Genomic DNA, 24,435 nt, shown 5'->3' on the forward strand with positions numbered 1-24,435 from the left:
CATGAAGATCGAAGGAGAAAACTCAGTAGCTGTGAGTGAGAGGGCATAGGAATCCCCCCTCATCTGACCAATTTTTCCATTGGCTTTCCCATGATATTAGGTCACTCACTAGGTCAGGCGTCATTACTCTAATGTTGAAGTGTTGCAGAAGAAAGTTGGTTAGCTTTGTGTATAGGCATTGCCACTTCTGTTGGACTCATCACTGCGATTCCATTTTTATGGGAGGTTTTTACATGCTGATGCAACCTTTTTCCCTCTAAAAACATGCACATTTTTACAATACTTATAAACTAAATAGATTCAACAAAACAACAATTTAAAACTTTTGGGGAAAAATTAATAGGAACTAAGCAAAAGAAGAAATCAAACCAGCTGCTGACACAGCTGTTTCTTTTCTTGTATAATTTGGTTCAATATAAAGGTACCATATGCTGCTTAAAATGATGATAGGAAAGATGAAATAATTTAAGAGAATAACAAGAAAATACATGAATTGTCAGCATTCTGTCAGATTTAAAGAATGAAATAGACAGGTGTAGTATTGACATGTTTAACTTTGTGTTTTGTTAGCAGTTTTAGTGAGAACAACTTCTGACATGTGCTGAAGTGATGTGAGAACATTTCTGTGTTGCAGACATTGGAGAAGAAGCTGGGAGATCTGTAGGAGTCCAACAGCCAGCTTTACTGAGAGACAGGAGCCTTGGTACTGCCATGAAAGACTGCCCATATTGTGGAAAAACTTTCAGAACATCACATCACTTAAAGGTCCACTTGAGAATACATACAGGTGAGAGGAACAAGAGGAGCGGAGCACTGTCGACAGAAGCGATGTGTGTATGTGGGTTAACATAATATGTGGCTAGAAGCCTTAATTCCCAGTGTAGATTTGGACTCATTAGTTGGAAAGTCTTTTGAGAAAGATATATGACAGTCTTAAATAAAAGCACAAGGAATGTGTTGTTGGATAAAGACCACTTTAATGGAATCATCTTTTCCCAGTTGAGGTTATTTCTGTCTCCTTCCCTGCTTCATCACTGTTTCCTTCAATTACCCTTGTCCTTCAATAGGCATAAGCCTATTGGTTTCAGACTTAGTTATATTAACTGCTTCAAAGGCCTTCCTTAGCATCTACTTAGGGATTCTGTATGTTTTGCTCAGAGTTACTATTTTTGTACAATTTAACGTGCTCATTTTTAACCTCTCACTGTTCATATGAATACATCAGCTTCATGGATCTGCTTTTTTTTTTTTTTTTTGTGCTAGAACTAACCCAACTTACTACTTGGACATAGAAATACTTACCATGTTTTAAGCATGGGAAGAAAACTTGCCACATTTTATTTTAATAAGAAAACCAGACTTTCTATTCTACAGAGACTTACTACTGGTCTAGATTCTTTCTTTATTTTTGTATGTCACTGCTCTAGATACTAAAAAAATGTAACCACTCCAATTAAATTATAATACCATGTTTGCTTTAAAGTGTATATGTGCGCAGTAGAGTTCACACAGAGACACAGTATATATTTAGGAAGGCTTACTATCTCCATAGTTAGGAGCTGACATACAATGTTGGCATCCTCAGGTCCTGCTGATGTCACTTGAGATTCTGTCTGTGGTCAACCTGATATTGTTTTCTTTCAAGTCTTAGGTATTGTGGTGTGCTCTGGGAGAGCGTGCAAAGCTGGAGATTTAGGACACTTGGTTTTGTAAACAGGTGCAGTGGGCAGTGCAGTTGTGGAGTCATTCATTTTCTTTTTAAGATACTTTAAACGAATTTCAGAATGTTACTGCTATTTTTCTAATTGATAGATAAAACAAATTGCATGAAGAAATACTTTTCAGTTATACTTCTTGCGTGAAAAATGTCACCAGAATTTTTTATTTCACTGAGGTAGCAGATAAGCAGTATTTGCCTCCCTTCCCGAAATTGGCAATCACACTTCTCCTATGTGCTTGCACAGGTGTAATGCTTAATATTGGGTTTGTGAATGTAAGGCCTGATTTTGAAAACTTGAAAATGAAGGCTGAAATTTGTTTAAAGAAAAAAATTCGGTGATGAGATGGGAAAGTTTCTTCATTGTATTTTTTTTTCTTTATTTCTTTGGACTGTGGAATAGGAATTAACAACAATGGTTTGATCTGAATTTTAAAATCTGGCCCGCAAAGTAGTCTGTCTGTCTAGATTGCAAGCTTCTTAGGGCAGGAATATTCTTTTCCATATCTTGGACTAGTGAATGTAGGAAGAATGAAACATAAAGGATGTAGGAAAAATGAAACTTCAAACCCTATGTGTTTGCTCTCTAATGTAGTAAAAACAAACCATGGTAGTTATTTTATTGGGAAATAATCCTGTAACTATGAGGCTTAAACAATTTGACATTTTGCTAATGGAGAAGCAAAGGAAAATTCTTTAAAATAACCTGAGTATACCCATCTCTCCTTTTGCTTTATTATATAGTGGTCATTTTTTTGTTGTTATAAAGATGACAATGATTATGCATTTGGTATTTGTGGCTTAGAACTAATGGAAAGTAAATTAATTGAAATTGAAATATTCCATAAAAATTGCATATTAAAAGTTACTAAACAAAATTAAAACAAGAACAACTAAAGCATGTATGAAATAACACACACACAAAAAAAGAAAACATTATATAGACTATTGAAACAACATTTGCAATACTTTTAAAAGGCATTATAATTTTAAAATAGATAAAAATCAATTTCCATTAGGTTGAGAACAAAGTATTTGTAAATAATCACAAGAGTATGTTTAAATGGAGCAGTGTTTTACATATTGGAAATAATCGTAATAAATATTATAAAAATGTAAATTGGCAAATTACTAGAGTTATTAAATAAAAATTAAGTTGCTCTGCAGTAAATGGAAATGATGTAATAGATACCAGTTATCAAACAAATATTGGTTAGCTCATACTTAACAGGGACAGTTTCCTGCTTTTTATGTCACACTCTGTCTTTATTATATGCCTGGATCATATAACTGACTGATAAAAAACACTTTACTGTGTTTCTCCACTACATTAACTCAATTACTGTTCTTGTTCTCACAGCACCTGTTTTTTAGAGATGAGCTCAAGCAGTTCAGCAGAAGTCAGGTTCCTTCGAACATCTGTGTGTTTGGAGGCACATGAGTAGGTTGGTTTGGTACGCATGCCAACACAAGACCCAAAGTCTGATCCAGCCAGGAGGTGCTTCTGTGGCAATTGGCCCAAAAAAGCTAGAGAAGCTGTTTAATCCCTCACAAGAGGAGGAAGCTATGCTCTGTTATAAAAGAATTAGCTAGTGACTTGGGTTGCTTATTTTTTTCCTTTGGATATTTATGGTTGCAACCTTCTCAACACAGGGGCTCAATGTCTGTGTAGTTTGCTATCACATAAGCTTTTCAAAACAAAGCAGCAACAACAAAAAACACACCAAAAACTCATTTGAGTGCCAACACACAATTGTAGAGGTTTCTTCTTATTTTCTAATGCACTGATATTCAGCCATGAACAGCTTTAAGGGGATGAGAATAAGATATGATGTCTGCTTGTTGCCGTACAAAAAGAAGAAAAGGGCATAATTATGTAAAATCAGAGTTTATCCTCTTTCTTGCTCTCAAAACAGTTGAAGGGCTAGTTTCTTAGCACAGCCATGACAGAAGAGAGGAAGAACTCTCAGGGCAAAATCTTCCAGAGCCTCATGGCTTAGAAAGGAAAGAAAGAATTCCCCATAACCCTCCTAAATTACTTGTTTATATTGACTAGGGGATAGAGATGGGCTGTGTGGTCCTGCTTCTTCAAAACTACCTACTTCAACTCACAAAAACTCAGTGTGAAAAGAGACAGAAACAGGGAAAGTGTGTATTTGCCCCATGAGAAATTGGGAAGAGATTTTGTTAAAGTGCGGAAGCTATACTGCTCAAAGTAAAAATTTGACCTTGTGTCTAAAATTATAGTGAATACGGACTTTTGCAAAGCATGAAGAAAAATAAATTGATAAATAGATCTGCTTTTTTTTTCTTTTTTTTTTCTTTTTTTTTTTTTTCCAGAAGCTAGCAAGAAGAATAAGAGTATCCCAAAAATATTTTATGGAAAAAAAAAAAAAAAGAGAATGCAAAAATTCAAAGTATATCACATTAATGAAATAGAATGTATTAGGAAAGACAATTGAATGCTTTGGTGATTTTAGTTGTTTGTTATGACCCCATACTTATACAATTCTCCAGTACTGAATATCTTTTGTATTCTGTTTCCAACCAGCCAGAGAATAGTGTCATTCTTCTTTTAAGAATTCCAGAACAGTGTCAGTGATGGCGTTTGAGAAGGAATGAGGGTCCAGTGGTTAGGATATCTGTCTAGGAAAAGAACAAACTGGATTCAGGTTGTAACTCACAGTAAAATGGGTGGACTAGCCACTTTGTGACTCATCTTCCTGGTTATAAAATAATGGTAATACAGCTGTGAAGGTTATAACACAGACAGCTCAGAGGTGCTCAGACTAAGAGAAGGAAAACTTTCTTATGTAAAATATCTCAGACCAATAATATGCCACATCCGGACTTTGCATTTTTCCCCTCTGCAGGCAGCAATTTAGGGTTCCATCGTTCAAGGAGCTGAGTGTCTTCTATATGTTCTTGAGCATTCTCAATTCCCACCAAAACCACTTAGATGTGTTGTTTTTATGTTACATGCCTGGGACTTTGGACAGCATAGAAACAGTTAAATGTAAAAAATTAAAATTTCCTATGTTCTGCTTTTGGCAAGCAACATACTACGTAGGGGCTCTAGCACCTCTTGCACTTCGCATTAGCATTCAGAAACTGCTGCAGATGTGGACCAGTTTGGGTTTGTGTCCTCAGCTATATTTCCTGTATCACTGGCACAGTTAAATCCCTTGTGTGATGAAAACAGAATAACGTGCATGAGCAAAGTATAGCCCTGAAAAAGGTTTGGATTGTGCTAAACTGAAGAAACCTAAGACAGATAGGGGTAGAAAGAAGCAGTTTAGCAAGGTTGTGTCCATTAGCTGAAGGTATGTTATGATATGGCTGATATACATCTTACAAGTATTACGTGTATTATATTTACAGTGTTAACTGCAGTTTCCCTTGGAAATGTGACTAGCCAATTTTAAAACTTGCTTAGATGAACTGATGAAATACAGTAAAAATGGTGCTGTTTTAAATGAATTCAATTCACATTTTCTTCCTAAAAAAAGACTGCCTGTTGCCATTCTCTGAAGGCTCTTGTAGTGGGATGAGCAACATGAATAATTAAGGAAAATGGGTATGTGTGCTCCAAGAGGAGACAATTTTGGTATTGAACATCCTTTATTCTTACATTTCTAAGAAGAACTAAAAGGACTTTTCATTTCTGTAGATTTCTCCAGATTTCCCATCCTTAACATTGTACAGTATGCCTTTTCTCCTGTCTTAATGACGTCCCAAACTTTTGTTGAAAATAATTGATTGAATTTAAATTTCCTTAAAAGTTTAAGAGGTAATGTTACAGTATAAATTTCCTACCAAACACTAAGTAGGGAAATATCCATTAGTGAAATTAACTACAGTTTCTAGGTAGCTAACAATGTGCAGTATACAGTAGGGCATGGCTAATGAACACTGCAGTGGGTGATATTTCATTATACAAATTAATGCTCACATTTTAATGGGAAAGTCACATAATGAATCTCAGCTTCAGTGACAGCAATTAGAGACACAGATTGTCCCCTTCTGGACAAGACACTGTTTAGCAATAAGCAGCTGTGTAAAAAGTCTTCAGGTTTACAACATATATATATATATATATATATATATATGCTTTGGGGGAATTAGTGTGCAGTTTATATTAATGTACTGAATCTTCCCTGCAAAGGAACAACTGTATTTATCTCTCTGCATTTTAACTAAGTAAAGACATGTAAAAAGACTAAATAAATATTGTAGATGAGATATAAATAAATGAGAATATTCAATTATAAAACTTTATAAAAATTAAAATATTTTATCGTAATACCTAGTGCACAATTTAAAAATCTTTAATAAACTGAGTGAAAAGCATCACAAGTCTGTCCTCTTAAAGGGTAGAGGTAGTTTAATCATATATAATAGAGAAAAATAGCTAGTAAAGGAAAGTAGTAAAGAGAAGAAGTTAACTAGTATTTCTGACAAACAGATTAATTGTATGGTGAAACATGTGCAGGATCCAAAAATAATCCTACAGAACTTTTGATATTCCATTTGGTTTAAAAAGTGTGAAGTGAATGATTAGAATGATAAAAGAAATTACCATGTAAGAATAGGCATAATAATGAACTAATTAAACCATACAGCAATTCATTTCTAAAATATCTACTGCACAATGGATAAAATAGGTTATCAATAACTGTTTCAATGGTAAAATAAAAAATGCCATAAAATGTTTTCAATATTTTCATTAAGCAGTATTCTCTGGAATTATAAGATGTTTGATTTCATTTGCTTTGCATGAAAGAAAACCAAAGCATGTTTAGAAATGTATAGTATCCAACTGAGACACACATTGTCCCTGAGTATCCGTCAAAACCCTGCTACTGCCTGCTGGAGCATTAGGTATGGGGTTCTTGCATTGATGCATGGACCTCCCTGTGCTGAGGAGTAGAGAGTCACAGCCCACAGGCAAACTCCATGAGAAATCTGTTTTTTAATAAAGGTTGGAGGGCTTTCAGTGGGGAACGGGTGTGTAGGGTGCATTACAGATTTTTAAAAAGCTGCATGTTAAATATAAAAAATGAACAAATAAGCTCACAGCGGTAAATATAAATCAACAATTAAGAAGTATAGAGATTTTGGTAAGGGGAACTAAAAGAAACAGTAAAGATATGTACGTGGATATTACGGTTACAGAGTACAAGGTAACTTCTGTAGATCTTGCAGGTTTAACACTTGGTATCTTGCTAAGAATGGCCAAAATGGGTAAAAAATTATTATGGTAGGGAAGACTAAATACTCTTCTGCTCTGTTCTCAGAAATAAGCATGATGGGCTTTTATAAGTATTTTCCAGTGATGCAGTTCTGCCATTAAGTAGTGAGGCTATTATACTGTAGCCCACTACATTTTAATATTTTTTAGAATGAATTAGACTGGATAACTGGCAGATAAAGTCTTAAAAACCCTGGCTGAAGAGCTCTCCAAATCATTAAAATTCATTAAAAAAAAAAAAAAAAGCTTCAACTATTCTAGAGCTATTCTAGTTTTTCCAAACCCAAAGAACAGTAAGACCTTGAAATTATAAATGGACTACCCATTGATGTAAGTTTTATGTAAAATTACAGAATTAATTTGGTAAATAATTAAGAACTGGTAACACAGTTAATGCCAGTCAATTTTATTTTATGAAAGTAAGTTTTATCAAGTTTCTTAAGTTTCTCTCAAGGCTTGTGAAAATAACTTGTTCTATGTGACATTTGCCCCCAAACCAACAGTATACACAGACAAAGTGGTACATAACCTGGCAGTCCCACAGCAGTGCTTTCAGCTCCGTCTATTTGGTATTTCATCATTATTTGGAAGAGTATCAAATCACTGTTGATAAAACTTACCAATGGCACAAAAATGGTAAAATGCTAAAAATCACGGGGAGGGATTGATTAGTTGCATAGTCAAGTGGGCTCTTTACAACAATGAATTTTAAATCAGCAAACTGTAAAGGAACAAATACTAGAGGTGTTGATGAACTGGGCCTAGTATTATGGCAGAGAAGCAACAGAATGGGAGCTGTTAGCTGATTGCTATAGCTATGGATGTGAACAGTCTTTCTATGAGAATAATACCAAGTTGAAATTTCATTAAATCTTCAGCGGGTACCCATAATTTAAAAGGACATAGAAAAAATTGGGAAGGGTGTTCCACCCCAGAGCAAGAGAAGGTGGAGAGGTGAGTGCAAGTCCCTTCCTCAGGGAATGGATTGTTGATTAAAAAATCTGGTTAGTGTAGTATGGAAAAAATGTTGTGAGGTTCAGTACAGGAAACAGACTTAGGACAAATTCAAACTAGAAATGAGGCACACATTTTGAATAGTGAAAATAATTAACATGTCAAACAGTTTACATAAGGACATGTTGGATTCTTCTTCATTGCTGTGGTTGAAACGGAATATATTTAAACTAAGACAAGTATGTTTTGTGTCAAATTGTAGTTCTGACTTTGATGCAGGACTTATCATGTGAGCATCTTTGGCCTGTCTTGAACAGCAGATCAGACTAGATGATCATAATTGTCCCTTCTGGCCTTAAACTCTGTAAATTTATTTGTAATCTGGTTGTGGTCTCCCAGCACAGATAATTCCTATGACTAGTATGATCAGGTTGCATTTTGAGCAGGACTGGTACAAGTTTGAATAGGTTATACATCCTCACTGTTTATGCAACCTACTATACAAATAGACCTGTTTCTACTGGGCAACATGTCTGTTTCCAGTTATCTACCAAGTTTTTGTTCAGATTTTACGAGCAACATTGAATTTTATTGTTTTATTGTATCCTGATATAAAATAGTTTTTGTGAGATGTCTTGTGTCTTGTAAAATCAAAGTGGTAGATAGATCAGAACTGTGATTATGTTGCCTAGATAAGTTGCTCTCTACAAGATGCTTTTTTATTGTACATATTGGGATATTCACTCTTTCTACTCCACTCTGAAAGGGTTTGCAGTGGTGCAAACAGGGCTGGAGAATTAGCAAGATTAGGATAGTCATTGTCTTTGTGAACAATGAAAAATGACTCTAAGATATGAAATGCAGACAATTATTTTGAAAAAATCATGTTCCCTCACTCCTACACGGCAACCTTAATTTCTGTGAACTGATATTAAGTGTTAAATAACTCATCCAGATGCTGCTCTTGGCAATATAACCCGGGTAATCATTACACTAGGATGAATTCTCTGAAACCTTTCTTCCAAGTGTGAGATAAAAACAGGTTATTGTTATCTTCTGGCAGGAAGTGTGCCCTTGCTCTCTTACTCCTTTAGTATTCTTTGAACATACACAATTACAATTGTTGCTAGTGTCCTGAAAATCAGGGGTCCTTTGGGTTTTCCACTGAAACTGGATTGGAGTTTTGGTTTGTTTGTTTCAAGTTAGGCTGCGCTTTTTTCCCATAGAAGCTTATAGCTCTGTTTTGTCATTTGTATAGACTTACACAGGCCTTATTGGTTGTTAATCTGAATGGATGAAATAGCATCTGAGTATTCTTGCCAATTATTGAATTTACGAAATAGTGAAACAGTAAATTTCAAAGATTCAAAGATGATTTGCTCAATCCTACTCCCTTCTCCCAGTGCCTGCCCTTGAAATAGCAACAGTTAAGATTGCTTTGAAGTACACTAATCACTGCCAACATTTTGATCTAAAAGAGAGAAAAAAAAAAAAAAGGAAAAAAAAAAGGTTGAATACTCCCTTTGAACGATGTTATTTGGCCAGTGCTGTAGCGTAAAGGTGGCACAGTGTGTTGCTACATGTCGAGTCCAATTGCAGACCTTCCATGTTAGATCTTGTTTCTAGCCATGCAAGAGGTGAGAGCACCACAGAGGCAGTGTACCAAGGTGAGGAGAGATTTGAACTTTTTATCAAACCATCTCAGTCAGTGTCTTATTTCAGTCCAGTGCGTATGGCATTTGTGGAGAGCTGTGTCCAGATCTCTTCTGCTAAAAGGAAGCTCACTCAGCGGAGAGGCCTTTGAAAGGAAAATGCAATGACTTCAGGGCACTGCAGTTCAAAATAAGAGTATGTTGCTGTGCCCAGTACTTTAGACTGAAGGTACTTCACTAGTGCAAAATATTACCAGTTAGCATATTTTAATTCACTTATACCTGTTTTTAAATACTTATTCCTTTGAACACCTCCTGCATGATTTTAGCAACATTAGAGCAGCTTATATTACAAAATTCTCTTTCACCCTGCCAAAGTGTGTTATTCAGCAGTTGACATAGTGCTTGCAATACTGGGACACACTTATTGATAGTGTCACTTAATGTGCCATGCAAACACACACTGAACTATCATTAGAATAAAAGGAAGTGATCAATACAGTTGTGTTAAAGATTTTTGTAAAGGCATAGGGGATGTGGAAGGACTTTTCAAGAGGAGTGAAAACTCAAAAGTGAGAGCATTTAACTTTATAAAGTCTGCTGTTTTTCACCAGTCTGATTACTTAGACAATACTTGAAATATCTCCATTGTGTCACAGGCTTTTAGTGACAGTTGTGTAATTGACAGTAACTGGGGTACAAACTTAAAAATCACGGAAAACAGCTCAAAAATACTGCAGTATGTGCATGTTGTAGAAACAGTGTTAATATTTGTCCACATTCTGACTGGCAGCACAGCTGTCAGGGTTTACACACTCCCAAACAGCCCTGCAGAAATGTAAACAAATCGACAGCCGAGGTCTTCTGTCCCCTTGTCCCTACCCTGAAATGCCTGCGATGGGGCTGGGGGGTGTGCGTATGTACGCGCATGCACGTGTGTGCAGACTTCCACCTGAGGACAGAGAAGCCCAAGCAGAGGTGATGCATCTCAGGGTCCATAGGAACTGTTTGCCTGTGCATGACTCCCACTGAATGCAGACGTACTTCTTGGTGGTAGAGCACCAGAACTTAATCAGGTGATTGTGAAAGACTCAGAAGTTGCACTGAAATGTTTAAACCTGATTTCTTCCCTTAAACTATGTGGACCCAGGCCTAAAGCATGAACATTGTTAATTCCTACCTCTTCCTCTGCTGAACACCTATTGTTTGAGATGCTATGCTTTCCTTCTCGAAAAAGGTCAATTAACGTGGTTGATGTAAAGCTCTCACATCTCATCATTTAGCTTTAGGATTACACATGGATTTAGGATTTCCACTCCTTGTAATTTACTTCAGCCCTGTCTGAGTTACAGCACGTATCCAGCTACTGTTCCACGTATCCAGTCAGTAAGCCTTCATGGTCAGTTTGAGTGGACTTGTGTTGCATCTCGTTAGTAAGTTTCTGTGATCAGCAAGAGAAGCAGCTTCTCAAGTCTCGCCTACTTTCAACTGAGCCTGCAGCTTAAACAAATCAGAAAGTTTGAATGCCTTTCAATTTTGTTTTAATCAGATTTTGAGGTGATTTGAAAAGGGGTGACTTTCCAGATGGTTTGGTAAAGTACATAATGTTATACAGCTTTTTGTTTGTTTGCTTGTTTGTTTTTCTTGTTTTCCTATGGAGGAAGTTTTTGAAACAAATTTTTCCATTACAGCATTTGGAAGAGGTTGGCCATTGTCTTTTGGGCCACTTAGGAGAAAAAGCTATGTAGAGAAAACAGTTTCTTCTTGTTGTTGTGCTCCCTGAAATCACTAATTGTCAGTATTGACAGCTTGCAGGTTTTTCACATTTCTGTCTCTTTTTGTGCGTATTTCTATACTTCTTCCTTTAAAATGAGCTCTGTATTCCTAACAGGTGCTCTGCAAAAATTTAGATGTACGTTTGGTTAGACATACATTCTTTTTGGATATATGTTTATGATTGTGTGTGAATATTTATTACGCATGTAATATCTTCTACCTCTTTTAAAGTATAGGACAAACAATAAAAGTTTGTACAGGACTGAAATACATACTTAATTCGTGAATATCATCTTATATGTTTTAAAACTCTATTCAAGCTAATCCTAGGAAACCATTTATGATAGGTAAATTACAGATTTTACTACTTGAGCATTAGAAGTGCAATTAGTACAAACTTAAAAGACTGCAAAAACCAGTAGATAATGCTAATTTCAAATAAAGAAGTATATTTTGTACTTTTTTATTACTTGATTTCTTTTTTATTTTATTGACTACTTTTTATTTTAACTATATGTTCTTACATGCTGCAATCATAATGTAGTATAATGATATTAATATTTTATAGAATCTGTATTTATACTTCTTTATTTAGAAACAATGCAGTAGGTCTGCAGATCTTTGAATCCTTCTGGAATGGTGCCCTCCAAATAATGATAAATTACTTGTGCAGTATGCCATTTGCTAATTATATCCATGATTTACTGCAGAGCAAGACTTAAATCATTCATTTCAGTCTTGCGTAACAGTGCCATAAATTTTTTAGGTTTAAAAATGGTTTCCATGTGTATAATTTAAACAAATTTTAGAGCAATTGTATACACAAAATATTGCAACCATCCATTTGTTACATTCTTTGTCTCTCTTTTTTTAAAAACTTGTACTTTTAATGATTACTGTGCTTGAAATTGTTATGCTTCATTTTCATAATCATAGCTTTTAATTCTACAACAGTTTTCTACATGTTAGATTAAGAAAAAGATGGCTAATTGTGTGTAGATACCATGTCATTCCTGAATAGCCCCACATTCTGGAAACCCATTTTAGAAATATTCAGCTTATAAATTAGTCTTCAATTAAAGGCGTTTCTTTTTAAAAAATGAATTATTATCTGTAAGATCTTCTTGTTTTCAAGCAGCTAATGTTGATTTTTTTCTTCACTCATCCATACACCAAAGTGCAGTTAACTCTCTTCTCTTGTATTTGTCTTTTTATGCATACACATAGGTGAGAAGCCTTACAAGTGTCCACATTGTGATTATGCTGGTACTCAGTCTGCATCCCTCAAGTACCATTTGGAAAGGCACCATCGGGAGCGACAGAATGGAGCAGGACCACTCTCTGGGCAGGCTGCAAGTCAAGATCACAAAGAAGAGACATCAAGTAAAAGTTCCATGTTTATTAGACCAGATATACTGAGAGGAGCCTTCAAGGGGCTTCCTGCTATCGACTTCCGAAGTGGCATGGTCTCGCAGCAGTGGACGTCAGGAATGCTGTCTTCTGGAGATCAGCAAGGACAAGCAGCTGGCATGTCATCTGAAGTATCTTCGGACAATATGAAGGGTTCAGACATGTCTTCCAAAGGAACACACTTCTCTGAACTTGGCCGTGCTTACCAGAACATGGTTGGGAATGGTGTGAACTTTCAAGGGTCTTTGCAAGCTTTCATGGACAGCTTTGTCCTAAGTTCTTTGAAGAAAGAAAAAGAAATGAAGGATAAAGCTCTGTCAGATCCACTTTCAGCAAAAGCTCTGGGTTCAGATGGAGGTGAGGAAAAGATCAATAGCAAGTCCTCACAGCGAAAAACAGAAAAGTCGCAATATGAACCTCTTGACTTATCTGTAAGGCCAGATGCAGCCTCCCTCCCAGGTTCATCTGTTACCGTGCAAGACAATATTGCTTGGCATGGCTGCTTATTTTGCTCCTTTACAACTTCATCTATGGAACTAATGGCTCTGCACCTCCAGGCCAATCACTTGGGCAAGGCTAAACGTAAAGACAACATCATAGGGAACAGCAAAGACCAATCTAGAGAAGCTTCAGCCTCAGTTAATAAAGTGAGCTTGCTCCCCTCTTCGGTACATTCCAGCAAAGAGGCAGTAGTTTCAAACATGCTTAGCCAGCTGGACTCAGCTTCTGAGAAAATGACCCAAGGACAAAATAAAGAGACCCTGGGAGAGCAAAAGAGTACTGCCTGGCCCAGCCACATGGAATCCACTTTTTGTAATTTTACAACAGACTTCTATAAGCAGTTTGGTGTTTATCCTGGTGTTATTGGCACGGGAACACAAAATTCTTGCACCAGTAATGAATCTGAAATAAAACCACAACCCGAAGATGACCCAAATATTCTGCTCTCTGACTCTGTAAATAAAAGTGCTACTGATGACCTTTCTGACATAGCTTCATCTGAGGATATGGAATCTTCCAAGGAAGAAAACATTGAAGATGAGGACATTGAAACAGAACCAGATATTATGAATAAGCAGTTGTCTGCCCTAAACAAGGAAAGCAGCGAAGGAGGCAACAATATACAAAATGTGGTCACCTCACAACCAGCACAAGGGCTCGTATCACCACTGCCACAAGCATCAGAAAAGCAGTGGCACAGTCAGAATCTTCTATCCTCCCATGAAACTGCACAAGGAGTGATGAAAGCCGAACAAGTTCAGGGTCCACAGGTCCTGGAGAAGCAGATGAACATGTTGTCAGTCCTAAGAGCTTACAGCTCTGATGGCTTAGCAGCCTTTAATGGACTTGCAAGTAGCACAGCAACTAGTGGATGTATCAAGAGACCTGACTTGTGTGGTAAGTTTTAGACCTTCTTTTAGACCATTTCAGAAAACACTTGTGCAGAATCATGAAGCTGCTCTTTAAATATACTTAGTCATGTTTGTTAGTAATACATTTTTTTAAATGTTAAACCCTGTGGGCCAAATTCTAGTCTTCTATGTGGTCTACTCCATTGAAATCAACAGTGCTGCATGCATATACTTATACAGAGTTTTAGAAAGAACTTGCTTTTAATCTAGTGTAGCAGCAACATAGACTATCTGTGCTAGTGGCATCTGAAGGGGATATTTACTGCTTTAGCATACTCAAAGGAGGAGAAAGTTTTTAAAAATTCACATGGTAACTTGCAAACTTTTCAGTATTTTGATATAAGTAAAAACCCAAGAAAAACACTGGATGCTTTGCCAGGCAAGCCTTGAGCGTGCGCACGCTCTCTTTCTCTCTCTCTCTCTCTCTCTCTCTCTCTCCCCTCTCTCTCTCCGTCTCTCTCTCTCTCTCTCTCTCATTCTGTTCTTTTATTTGGGGTGCATTCCGTTTCCACAATATTAATTAAATCATAGGCCAAGTAGATGGAATGCATCTACCTGTAGTGAAGAGGTGCTCTTTTCCTTTTTCCCCCTTTTTTTTTTTAATTTTATTTTTCTAATATGTTTCAATGGCACACAAACAGTAGTTGCCTTTGACCATTTTCACTATCCTAACTAGAGGTTGTACAAGTTGTGATTTGCCTAATTAAGAGTATGTCTTCATGTAATTAAAACAACAACAAGCCAAACAAACAAACCCACTTTGTTGCCCTTACTAGTATGATTTAGAAAACTGCAGATTTACTTCCTCATATCACACATCACATTTGACGAAAAATAAAGTTAAATCTATTTGGAACAAGTGAGTGAGGGTTTTTCAATTTATCTCCAATTTTGTATGAATAGTTCTTGCTTGAAAGAGATTTTAGAATGTAAATCCTTTGAAAAACAGTATCACTTTAAAAAACAGAGTCAGCAAAGGACAGAAAAACTTCAATAATGTTCATCTCACTTAACCTTCAAACTAATCAGCAAACTCATTGTCAGAACTGAATAATGTATTCAAGTTTAAGAAAAAAAGGAAAAGAAAAGAAAAGAAAAGAAAAGAAAAAAGAAAATATGATCAACAATTATAAAGCCTGACAACTTAAAATGAAACCCTAAATCTGCAAACACTTAAGAGTGGTTACCCTGGTTAACTTAAGGTTAGTGGGAGCTTTGTTTAACTTTATTAGGAAAGAATATGTGCTTACAGCCATAGCAGCTCCTTCAGGCCCCTTTCTGCTTTTTCTAGTGCATTAGTTGGTCTGAGAAAAAAAGAAAAATTTCTCCCAACAAAGTTTATCTCGCTTATATTCTTAGAGCATTTTACCTTCACAGTATTGTCGCTACTTAAACTGAATCACAAGCCCAAGTATTTGCGTGGCTGAACTTGTAAATTTCTGTGTCTCAGTTTACTAAGAACCAGTTAAGAGAGTTGGAAATATTTCCAGGTTCTTCAAAATCAATAGTTAGATTTCTGATATTTGAAAATAGTTGATACTCAATTTCAGTTAGCAGCTGGTAAATTACTACTCGGATTTTTTTTCTCTATATTTGAGGATTACAATCAATCAGTTACAGAAAAATGTAGCAAAGAATCTAAAGAAACAACAAAAAAAAACTTTGAAAACTAAGATTAGTTGCTATGTACAAAATATCTTTATCCATCTTCCCAGACATGAGATTTTTAAAACAATGAAAAAACCCTCTAACATTATTATTGAAATGAGGTCATGTTACTTGCATTAGTTTTTTGTTTCATCTTCCAATCAATTCAACAAACATTTTATGATGGCTTGAGTTTATGTGATTTTAAAGACCATATCCCTTTCACAAGCGCTGCTCAGTGATAATGCATTTGACTTGAAGTATGAAGGAAAAAAAAAAGCAACAGAAGCTTGTCTGTTCTACTTTTTAAGCCATTTTTAAATGGAAAATGCAGTGCAAGTCCTCCTTTCTCCCCCCTCCAAAAATAGCTTTTTAAAATTCTTACTGACATTCTATTGAGTATTTGAGGAATATAAGTATTAAGGTTGAGTATTTAAATACATCATTTCATTTTTCTTGATATCTCACAGCAAAAATAGATGAATATGAACAATCCCCATGTCAGCAGTTCTTATTTATTTCACTCATTTAGACACCACCCTCTTGAAAGTAGTGTTTTTTGGGAGTTTTCATTTTCATTTTACTGATACACTTGATACACTCCTTGCACAGCAAGGCATGGTGCTCTTTTCACAGTCAGAATATAGTTGAAATAAAATTGAAATATCTCAGCTTCAGTTAGCTGAGATTGCATCTTTGATTGGCCACGCTAATTTTATTAAACTTCTGGCTGCATTAAAACAAACTTGGATTTTCAGATATCCACGTGGATCATTTATAGCTGGCAGATTTTACCTTAAGATACTAGGTCAGTTTTTAAGCCCAAATCTTGGTATAAGAGGCTTTGATTTCTAGAGGACAGTTCCACCAATATATATTGTTATTTTGGAAAGTCACCACACATAGGGGAAGCAGTCCTCAGTTTCCCCATATGTAGAATGAGAGAGACTGACGATGTACATGTAATTCATTTATGCTCCTATCATGCTTCAGGCTGTAGGGATGAAAGGCACAATTAGGAAAGAAAGAACTATAATTACTTTATAATACAGAAGTTTCCATGTCAAAATGCTGCTGAGAAAAATCACTGTTTTTTTTTCTTTTTGTAATAATTCTCCTTTACATATCTAGCAGAATAGGAAAGAACAAAAGGGAAGGAGAAAGTATAATTGATGAATTTTTAGTTACTCCTGACCTTTTCTAACTTACCTGTAGTTGGTTCCAGAGTCTTAAGTGACTAAGAACCAATCTTGTTCATTTTTGCTACCACGCACTTGTCTAAGGCCAGGGAACACCTCTCATGATGCTTGGCAGCCAGCAGCCCAGAGCAGAGAGGAAGCCCAGGGTGCTGGCTCCATGGCCTGGTAGCTGCCTTGAGCATCTGTGCAGTCTGCTTTCAGACACTTGCTCACTTGAAAAGTAATGCTTGGAATTTGTAGACCTATTTTATATTTAAATTTTAGAAGACGTTTTCCATTTCTGCTCTTCTCTTTCTCTGCTTGTCTTCCATTATACATGTACCTGAATCACAGTACTGTTCTACCTCCTGTTCTGAGTCCCTAATTTACACAATTTGCACAGCATCTATATACGACAAGACTCTTTTCTATCTCTCCTTCTCTTTAAGTCTTCCTGCTTTGTGGCTAAGATGGTAAAATATCCCTACTTGCATTTTCTTCTTGAGATGTACCTAGGCTTTCAAAGAACAGCTGGTGGACTACAGAAGTACTGGCCAGAGATGCTCCTGGGCATTAGCTGGTTGCTTAATGGGTTAGTGCTACTGAACCCACTCTTAATGATGACCAAAAGTGTTAGTTCCATGTTGTCTCTATAAATCTAATTTGCTTCCATTCATGCTTGCTTTCCTCTGCAATTAGTGCTGTTTTCTCCTGCATAGGCTCCACCCCATTATCACTTCTTTCACTGTATGAAAATAGGGCGGGGCCCTTCTTATGTATGGTAGCAGCTTTGAAGTTCTTCTGCAAAGCACTGAGCACTTTCCGTTTCCTTTGAGCAGAAAGTGTTCAGCATTGCACAGAATTATTAAAACGTTCAGCATTGTGACTTTCTGAAATACCTTCCAAATGTGGAACTGTAGCACAGACAAGAGGGCTGGGCAAGAGGAAGATCGATTGTGGCAGATTATTACAGCTTTATTGTCACATAATTACAGTGCTCTACCCCAATGTTTAAATAGTGAATTTAGTCATTGTAAATTGCTTCTTGCCACAGGTGTCAAAACCAAAAAGATTATAATGGTAACCCCTTCAAAACTACCACCAACACATAAAACACAGAAAAAGATTTTTAATTGTTTGTGGTGACTGCACCCTATCGCAGCTCTTTTAAATTATAAAATCCATGTTAAACAGAAGCAAAAGGCCCAAAATATCCAAGCACTAGGACAGCTATGAGGTAACAAAAAAATCAGCAAACTGCAGTACACGTAACCATTTAAAGCACCCCCTAATGCAGTTAAGCAACCCAATATTTTGCCCCAATCAGCCGTTGAAGGAACAGCCAGAATATTCTTCTCCTTCAAGGCAAATTGAAACGCTATAAAAGTTTTGCTGCAGACCTTTCTTTACCCAGCATGGTGACTGTGCAGAGGTTTCATTAGTCTCAGCACAGGGCCTGCTCCTGGTGCAGGAGCCATAGTGCCGCCAGGGGATCGGCGCCTCGGCCTCATGCCGGGGCTGCAGCCGCACTTCTGGATGTCGCAGTGCCATTTGCATGGCAATATCAAACCAAACTCATATGGCTTGCTTCCTTTTTTTAATTAACTGGGAATGCCAGTGATCCAGTGAAGTTTGTGTTGCTGGATAAAAGGGCTGGTCTGTGAATAGCATTGTATTTGCCAAATGGTTCGCTAGTCATTTCAGTACAAACAAATGGATGGTGTCTGTAAGCCTGCAAACACTGTTGACATTTAGCCTTGTTTATGTTACTTTCCTTTTGCTGCATATTTTTGGCTAGAAAAGATACTGTCTGAATCAACATTGACTTCCTAAGCAGAAGCTAAGGACCCAATCTTGCATCCCTCATTCCCGATGAGTGGGACTACTTACATGACTAAGGATTGTAGAATCAGGTCCTATGTTTATTTTACTTTAAATTTCATTGCTATATTCATGTAATTTAATTTCGTTGTATTTTGTTCTATCAGAAATCAGTCTGGTGATAAGTTTGGTATCACCATTTTCTTTACTGTTGAAAACTTATTTCTTACCATTTTTCATACTGTGGTGTAACATTCCCATTCCGTTCATGTTTCTGGAAGTTAACCCCTAAAATATCTGATACAGCTGAGTGCTGAGTACCTTCTATTCCCAGTGAAACTGGAGGCATTCAGTCCCTCCCAGCACCAGATCTGAAAGGGGGATTGTGTTTGCAAAAGGAGGCCTTGGTATGTGCCTTGATTTCAGACATCAGTGGCCAGCCGCACCAGGGCAAATCCCTAGCACAGAAAGGCTTTTCTTTTCTTTGCAGAGACAAAATAATGATGTAAGCTTAGAGCTGTATGATTTTGCTCTAAGTTTCATCTCCCAAACAATATATTCTTATTGTTTTTGTCGTATCCAGGTCAAATTTAAATTATAATTTAGGATTAGGCAGAGGCATAGAGATGTTTCCAGATCTTTCCAAAGTAAGACAATGCTCTGGTTTGTGTTTCAGTTCAGGAACATATATTCTTGTGTCTGAGGTATAGTATTTCCTATAACTACTCATAAACAGGAACAATTTAGATATCCTTGTAAATCAAAACTAAGTGTACAATTAATACCTATTATGAGGCCAATTTTAAACAATTAATTTGACAGCAATTATAATTTTATTTCACAGGCTTTCAGAAATAAATAACCAAATTCATCTTTGTAATCTAAGGAACTTAGAATATCTTTATGCTGAGATGATCTTGTTATGCATAGTATTGCATATTTGGGATTTCTGGGGGTTTCTCCCACGTATCTACATACTTGTAGTACCAGGGATAAGTAATTACCTGAGGTTTATTAATTGTTTCAGCAAAGAAAAAAAAATATATACCTTAAGTGTAAGCATTGATATATGTATACACAATACATCCACAATATATAACAAACCATTGTAATAGTACAAAAATAGAGGTCCTGAATACGTTCTGTTATTTATGTGTTTGGCAAGCTTAGGGAATGGGCTTTAGTATGAGTGAAAATTCTCTTAACATTTTTAAGGTTATTTATTGTCATTTCTATTTGAGTTTTTAATGGTCCTGTATTTTGTAATGCTTTAGCAGGAAAAAATACTGTAGTTACCTTTTTTCATATTCTTTAAGCAATATTTCTAGCTTAATATATTGTGCCAAGTTTTCCAATATTAACCAAGAAAGACAGTAAAATTCAATGAACAGCACTCTGACATCCACAATTTAAAACCTGTGATTGAAGTGAAATGTGTAAACTTCTAGTGGGTTATCATGTGCTTTGGAATAGAGTATTGTTGGAAGTAATTAGAAAATATATTAAGGTTTCCTGGTAATGAAGGTATGTAAGTTTTAATAATTGTTGCTTTCTGAATAAGTGTCAAACTATATCTTTAAATGTATATGGAGTTACAAGTTAGGTCACTTCTGAATGGAATGTAAAACAATACTAAAATGCTTCAATAACTTATCTCAGTGTTGCTAATAAAAAAAAAAGCTGTTAACCATTAGTGCAGTTTGGAGTCATTTTGTTAATTCATTCAAGAAAACTCTCAGAGAAACTCTTTTATCTTTCAGTAGACCAAAGACCACTCGTAATCCACAGTTTCGTCATGCTTTGAGAGGCAAACTCTACAAAGCAACTTGTTGGCCTTTTTAAAGGGTATTTATTAAGAATGCAGTCTTCTAATGAGCAGTCTGTGACTAGAACAACGTAATGTATGGTTAGACAGGTGCATAAGGAGACATTAGACTTGCTTCATCCAGCACAGAAAATACCTTGGGAATGCAGGACCTGTTCCCCCTGTTGCTAGTAAAATCTGGTGGACATTTTTGTGGAGGCTAGTGGGTTAAAAATGCATAAAGTTGGATGGATTACGTGTGTAAGTACTGGTGCCTGGGTGCTGGGCCAGGGTGAGCTACTGGGCCAGCCCTGCAGCTGGAAGTATAGCCATAGTGAGTAACAGACATACTGCCTCTATCCCAGTGGAGAAATACAGTGAGTATATGTCCTGTGAGCGACCTTTCTCAGTTCAACTGGCCCTGTCTTACACTCTTCCAGTCTTCAGTACTTCTGGTAGTCCTTAACTCTGCTTCTTATCCCTCATGGAAAGAATGTGTGGTAAATGTCATGAGACTAGCCTCGCTCCTCACCTTCACGTGCGGTTCACTCTAGATAAAGAAAGTGTAGGAAACCAAGCATCCAGTCGCATTAGTCCCAGTAGTATCACTCAGGCCTCTGGTAAGTGTTTCCAGGAGGGAACCTGTAAGAGGTGGCCAATTGTTCGGTGCACCACTTAGTACGCAATGGAAGCTAAAGGAAAACATGACTAGGGCTCCCAGTGTCACATCTTCATTAATGCTGTCAGTTTTGAATAGCATATTGGTACTTTTTATTTATTCCACCAAAACACCATGAGTCAGGACCTGACATTTTAGTGTTCTGTGTCATACTGAGAAAAATCTGTAGTTCAGCAGTAGGACAATTATATTATTTTGGAAGGGCTAGAAATAATACAGCATTTGTGAGACAACTGTAACATTTATCCAGACTCAGTGTGAGATTGTTCTTCCTTTTATTTGGAGAGCACTTCCAAAAAAGTATCAACTAGGAGCAAAGAAAAAAAAAGACAAGAAAAAGTGGCAATTATGAATCCATTTAACCCCCATAGGGTATAATCTCATTTTGTGTAATACCGCTGGCTGTTATATGCCTAAACTTCTATGCAGCGAGCTGTGAATATAGTCCTTATTGTCCTGTGGGCAATATGACTAAGGACAAAATATCTCTGTAATACAATGGAGCATTTGTCTGAATGGTGTAACCTAAGGTCCATAACATCAAATCTAAAGTTGTAATTATACAGCTGCAGTCACACCACTCAAGTGAAGGCTGTGTCAGCACTTGTATTATATAAGAAATCCTGTTTTCAAGGGTTGATGAGTCATATGCAAAAACTATTTCTCACTAAACAATTGTTCTGGTTGTTCCAAAGCAACGTCTAGGTACCGGCCTTCCCCCAGTAGGATGTGGTCATGCATTCTGCAATATGCCACAGGTTAGCTTGGCAGTTTACTTTGTTAATGAATGTATCTTCTCCGAGCTGCCTAAAAGGTTTGGGTTTCTGTGCATTTTTATTATTGTCGAAACATAAACTAAAATGCAAAAAAGTTCAGGCTGCAGGCAACTATAAGCTAGGATTTATTTTCCAGTTTGTCATTCCCAATGCTGATATAAGTTCTCTGATGTGAACGTTTCCCTACAAGGTTGCTGTCACCATTTCATTTTTTAGATATGCCTTGAAATTGACCATTTCAGGCTAACAGAAACTTGTACTGCCATTTGAAACAGCCACACGTTTGCTGGCAACGAGCAAACAGGAAAGAGGTTTATTTACAGCAGCACCACAGAGGTGAAAGAGGAGCACTGTGCATCCCTCCGGCACAAACGTCGAAAGAACACTCTTAGGATTGACAACAAATATTGGAAATCACAACCATTTTCCTAATACATGAAATTTTTAGATACAAATTCTGGATGAGAGTGACCTTAAACAGCGGATTCATCTTTCCAAAGCATTTCCACTTATAAACCAGTGTTTTGGAGCTGCTCCCACGTGCAGCACTCACACCCAGAGCCTGCCGAACCCGCCACATTGTGTGTGGAGCTCGAGTGAGTTTCTTTAAGCTGATCTCTGACGCAGGGTTTCTGTAGCGCTGCTCCCTGCATAGAACAGCCATTGTTCAGCTGGTGGAGCAGCACTGGGGTAGGAAATAGCATCCCATGCTGGGGATCAGAGAGGGAATTGTTCCTTAATTATCTCTTACTGGAGGAAAAACCCAAGGCATATCCCAATATGTGCCATAACTCTGGCAGAACACAAGTCTGTTAAATAAGGTTTGAGGAGAGCAGCCCACGTTCAGAAGCTGGCAGTCCTCACTGCTCGTGCAGGTCTTCCTGTGATTCACCCTCTGACCATGGAAAAAAAATAAGTTTTCCGTTTTGGATTCTCCATTGTGAAATGGGAAATAATAGTACTTACCTCCCTGGTAGGAGTGCTGCGAGGATAAATGAATTAATTAATGTTTGCAAAGCACTTTAAAGATGAAGAACATTTATATAAGTCCTCAGTGTGTAAATGCTTTCTTCTCTGGTATAACTACAGTAAGCTATAAAAAATTACTGATGAAAATAAACACACACACGAGCTATGTGTTGGATGTGGATAACCCTTCTATGTCCTTGCAGCACTCATAAAGTTGACTTCCCAAGCAGCCCAGTATGGTGAAAGCTGTGCTGAAACCTGCCTCCAGCATCAGCTCCTACCTGAGCCAAAAGGCAGGTGCCCAGGGGCTTTCTGCACCTGCAGCAGCTTTTCAGTATTTTGGCCATACTGTCTTTCAACCAAATCCACAAATTTTAACCTCAGAGCTGTTCCAGGTGCCAGCTGGGCAGAGCTGCCCCTTTTGGCTGTGAACCGCATGCCTGCCCCAGCCGTGCTGCAGAGCCATGCAGTGCTGGGGCTGGGCGATGGCAGGGTGCTTGGCCCCTGGTCCCCATGGCTCTGCAGGCTCCCCTGTCCTCTGCTTGCATGACCGCGTCCTTCTCAGGGCTGGGGACCTGTCACACTGTCCCCTCCGTTCCAGCACCAGCATTATTCTCAATACTTGGTTCTCCTGGAAGCTTGGCAGGTCCTGGGGCGTGCACTCACACTCATTGATCTGGTGGCTGGAATTGCCTGTTGTAAGGGTTTTAATTGAATGGCAGTGACTTCAAATCACTACTTGTAAGTTAAATTTTTTATTGCCTGCTTTCCAACATTACTATCTTAGATAAAGCTATTTTTTAAAATTATTATTATTATTATTTTGTGTGTGTGTGTTTTTGGTTTTGTTTTGTTTTAAGCCCAGAAGTGCATTTGGTCCAGACCAGTTCCCATGTCTAACCAGGCATGTTAAGGGGATGCAGGAAGGGCAAACCAACATGTCAGCCATGTAGAGATGTGGCATTTATCAAGAGAGACATATACAAAAACATTTATGCGTTGAAATGAACAACTTAAAGACCAAATCCAGGATTTTTTTAGGGCTGCATAGATGAGTTTGTGAACCTTAGGAGAAAGGTTCATTAGAAGACACATTAGCCCTAATTGTGTCTCGTTTCACTCATCCCTTTGTGCAGCTAGCCCTGCTCCAGTTGGTGCACTTGGTTTTGCTTTTACATCGCTGTAAGACCTTCCTGGTAAAGCTCTTGCTGGATTGGTTGGTATGGCAGCGTAAGCGTGGAGGGGCACAGCGTGCTGCTGCTGTGGGTGCAGGTCCCTGCTCAGCCCCGCTCCTCTGCTTCGCTCTCTGCTGAGTGTTGGAAGAGGGTTGCAGCTCCTGCCGAGGGAAGCCCGCTGCCACACCGAGGCCCATCAGCAGCACGGCCAGGC

At 37.5% G+C, this 24,435-nt stretch overlaps 1 protein-coding gene across 1 annotated transcript in view; it reads left to right on the forward strand.

The window, feature by feature from the left end:
- Positions 1-24,435, forward strand: part of ZNF536 (zinc finger protein 536) — a 182,484-nt gene that overhangs the window by 50,167 nt on the left and 107,882 nt on the right. The window contains exons 2-3 of the mRNA XM_035543433.1: positions 635-787; positions 12,578-14,158. Coding sequence (XP_035399326.1) covers positions 635-787; positions 12,578-14,158 — 1,734 coding nt within the window. The remainder of the gene's footprint in view (positions 1-634; positions 788-12,577; positions 14,159-24,435) is intronic.

This window comes from Cygnus atratus, chromosome 12 (genome assembly GCF_013377495.2).
Source record: "Cygnus atratus isolate AKBS03 ecotype Queensland, Australia chromosome 12, CAtr_DNAZoo_HiC_assembly, whole genome shotgun sequence".
Classification (NCBI taxonomy): Eukaryota; Metazoa; Chordata; class Aves; order Anseriformes; family Anatidae; genus Cygnus; species Cygnus atratus.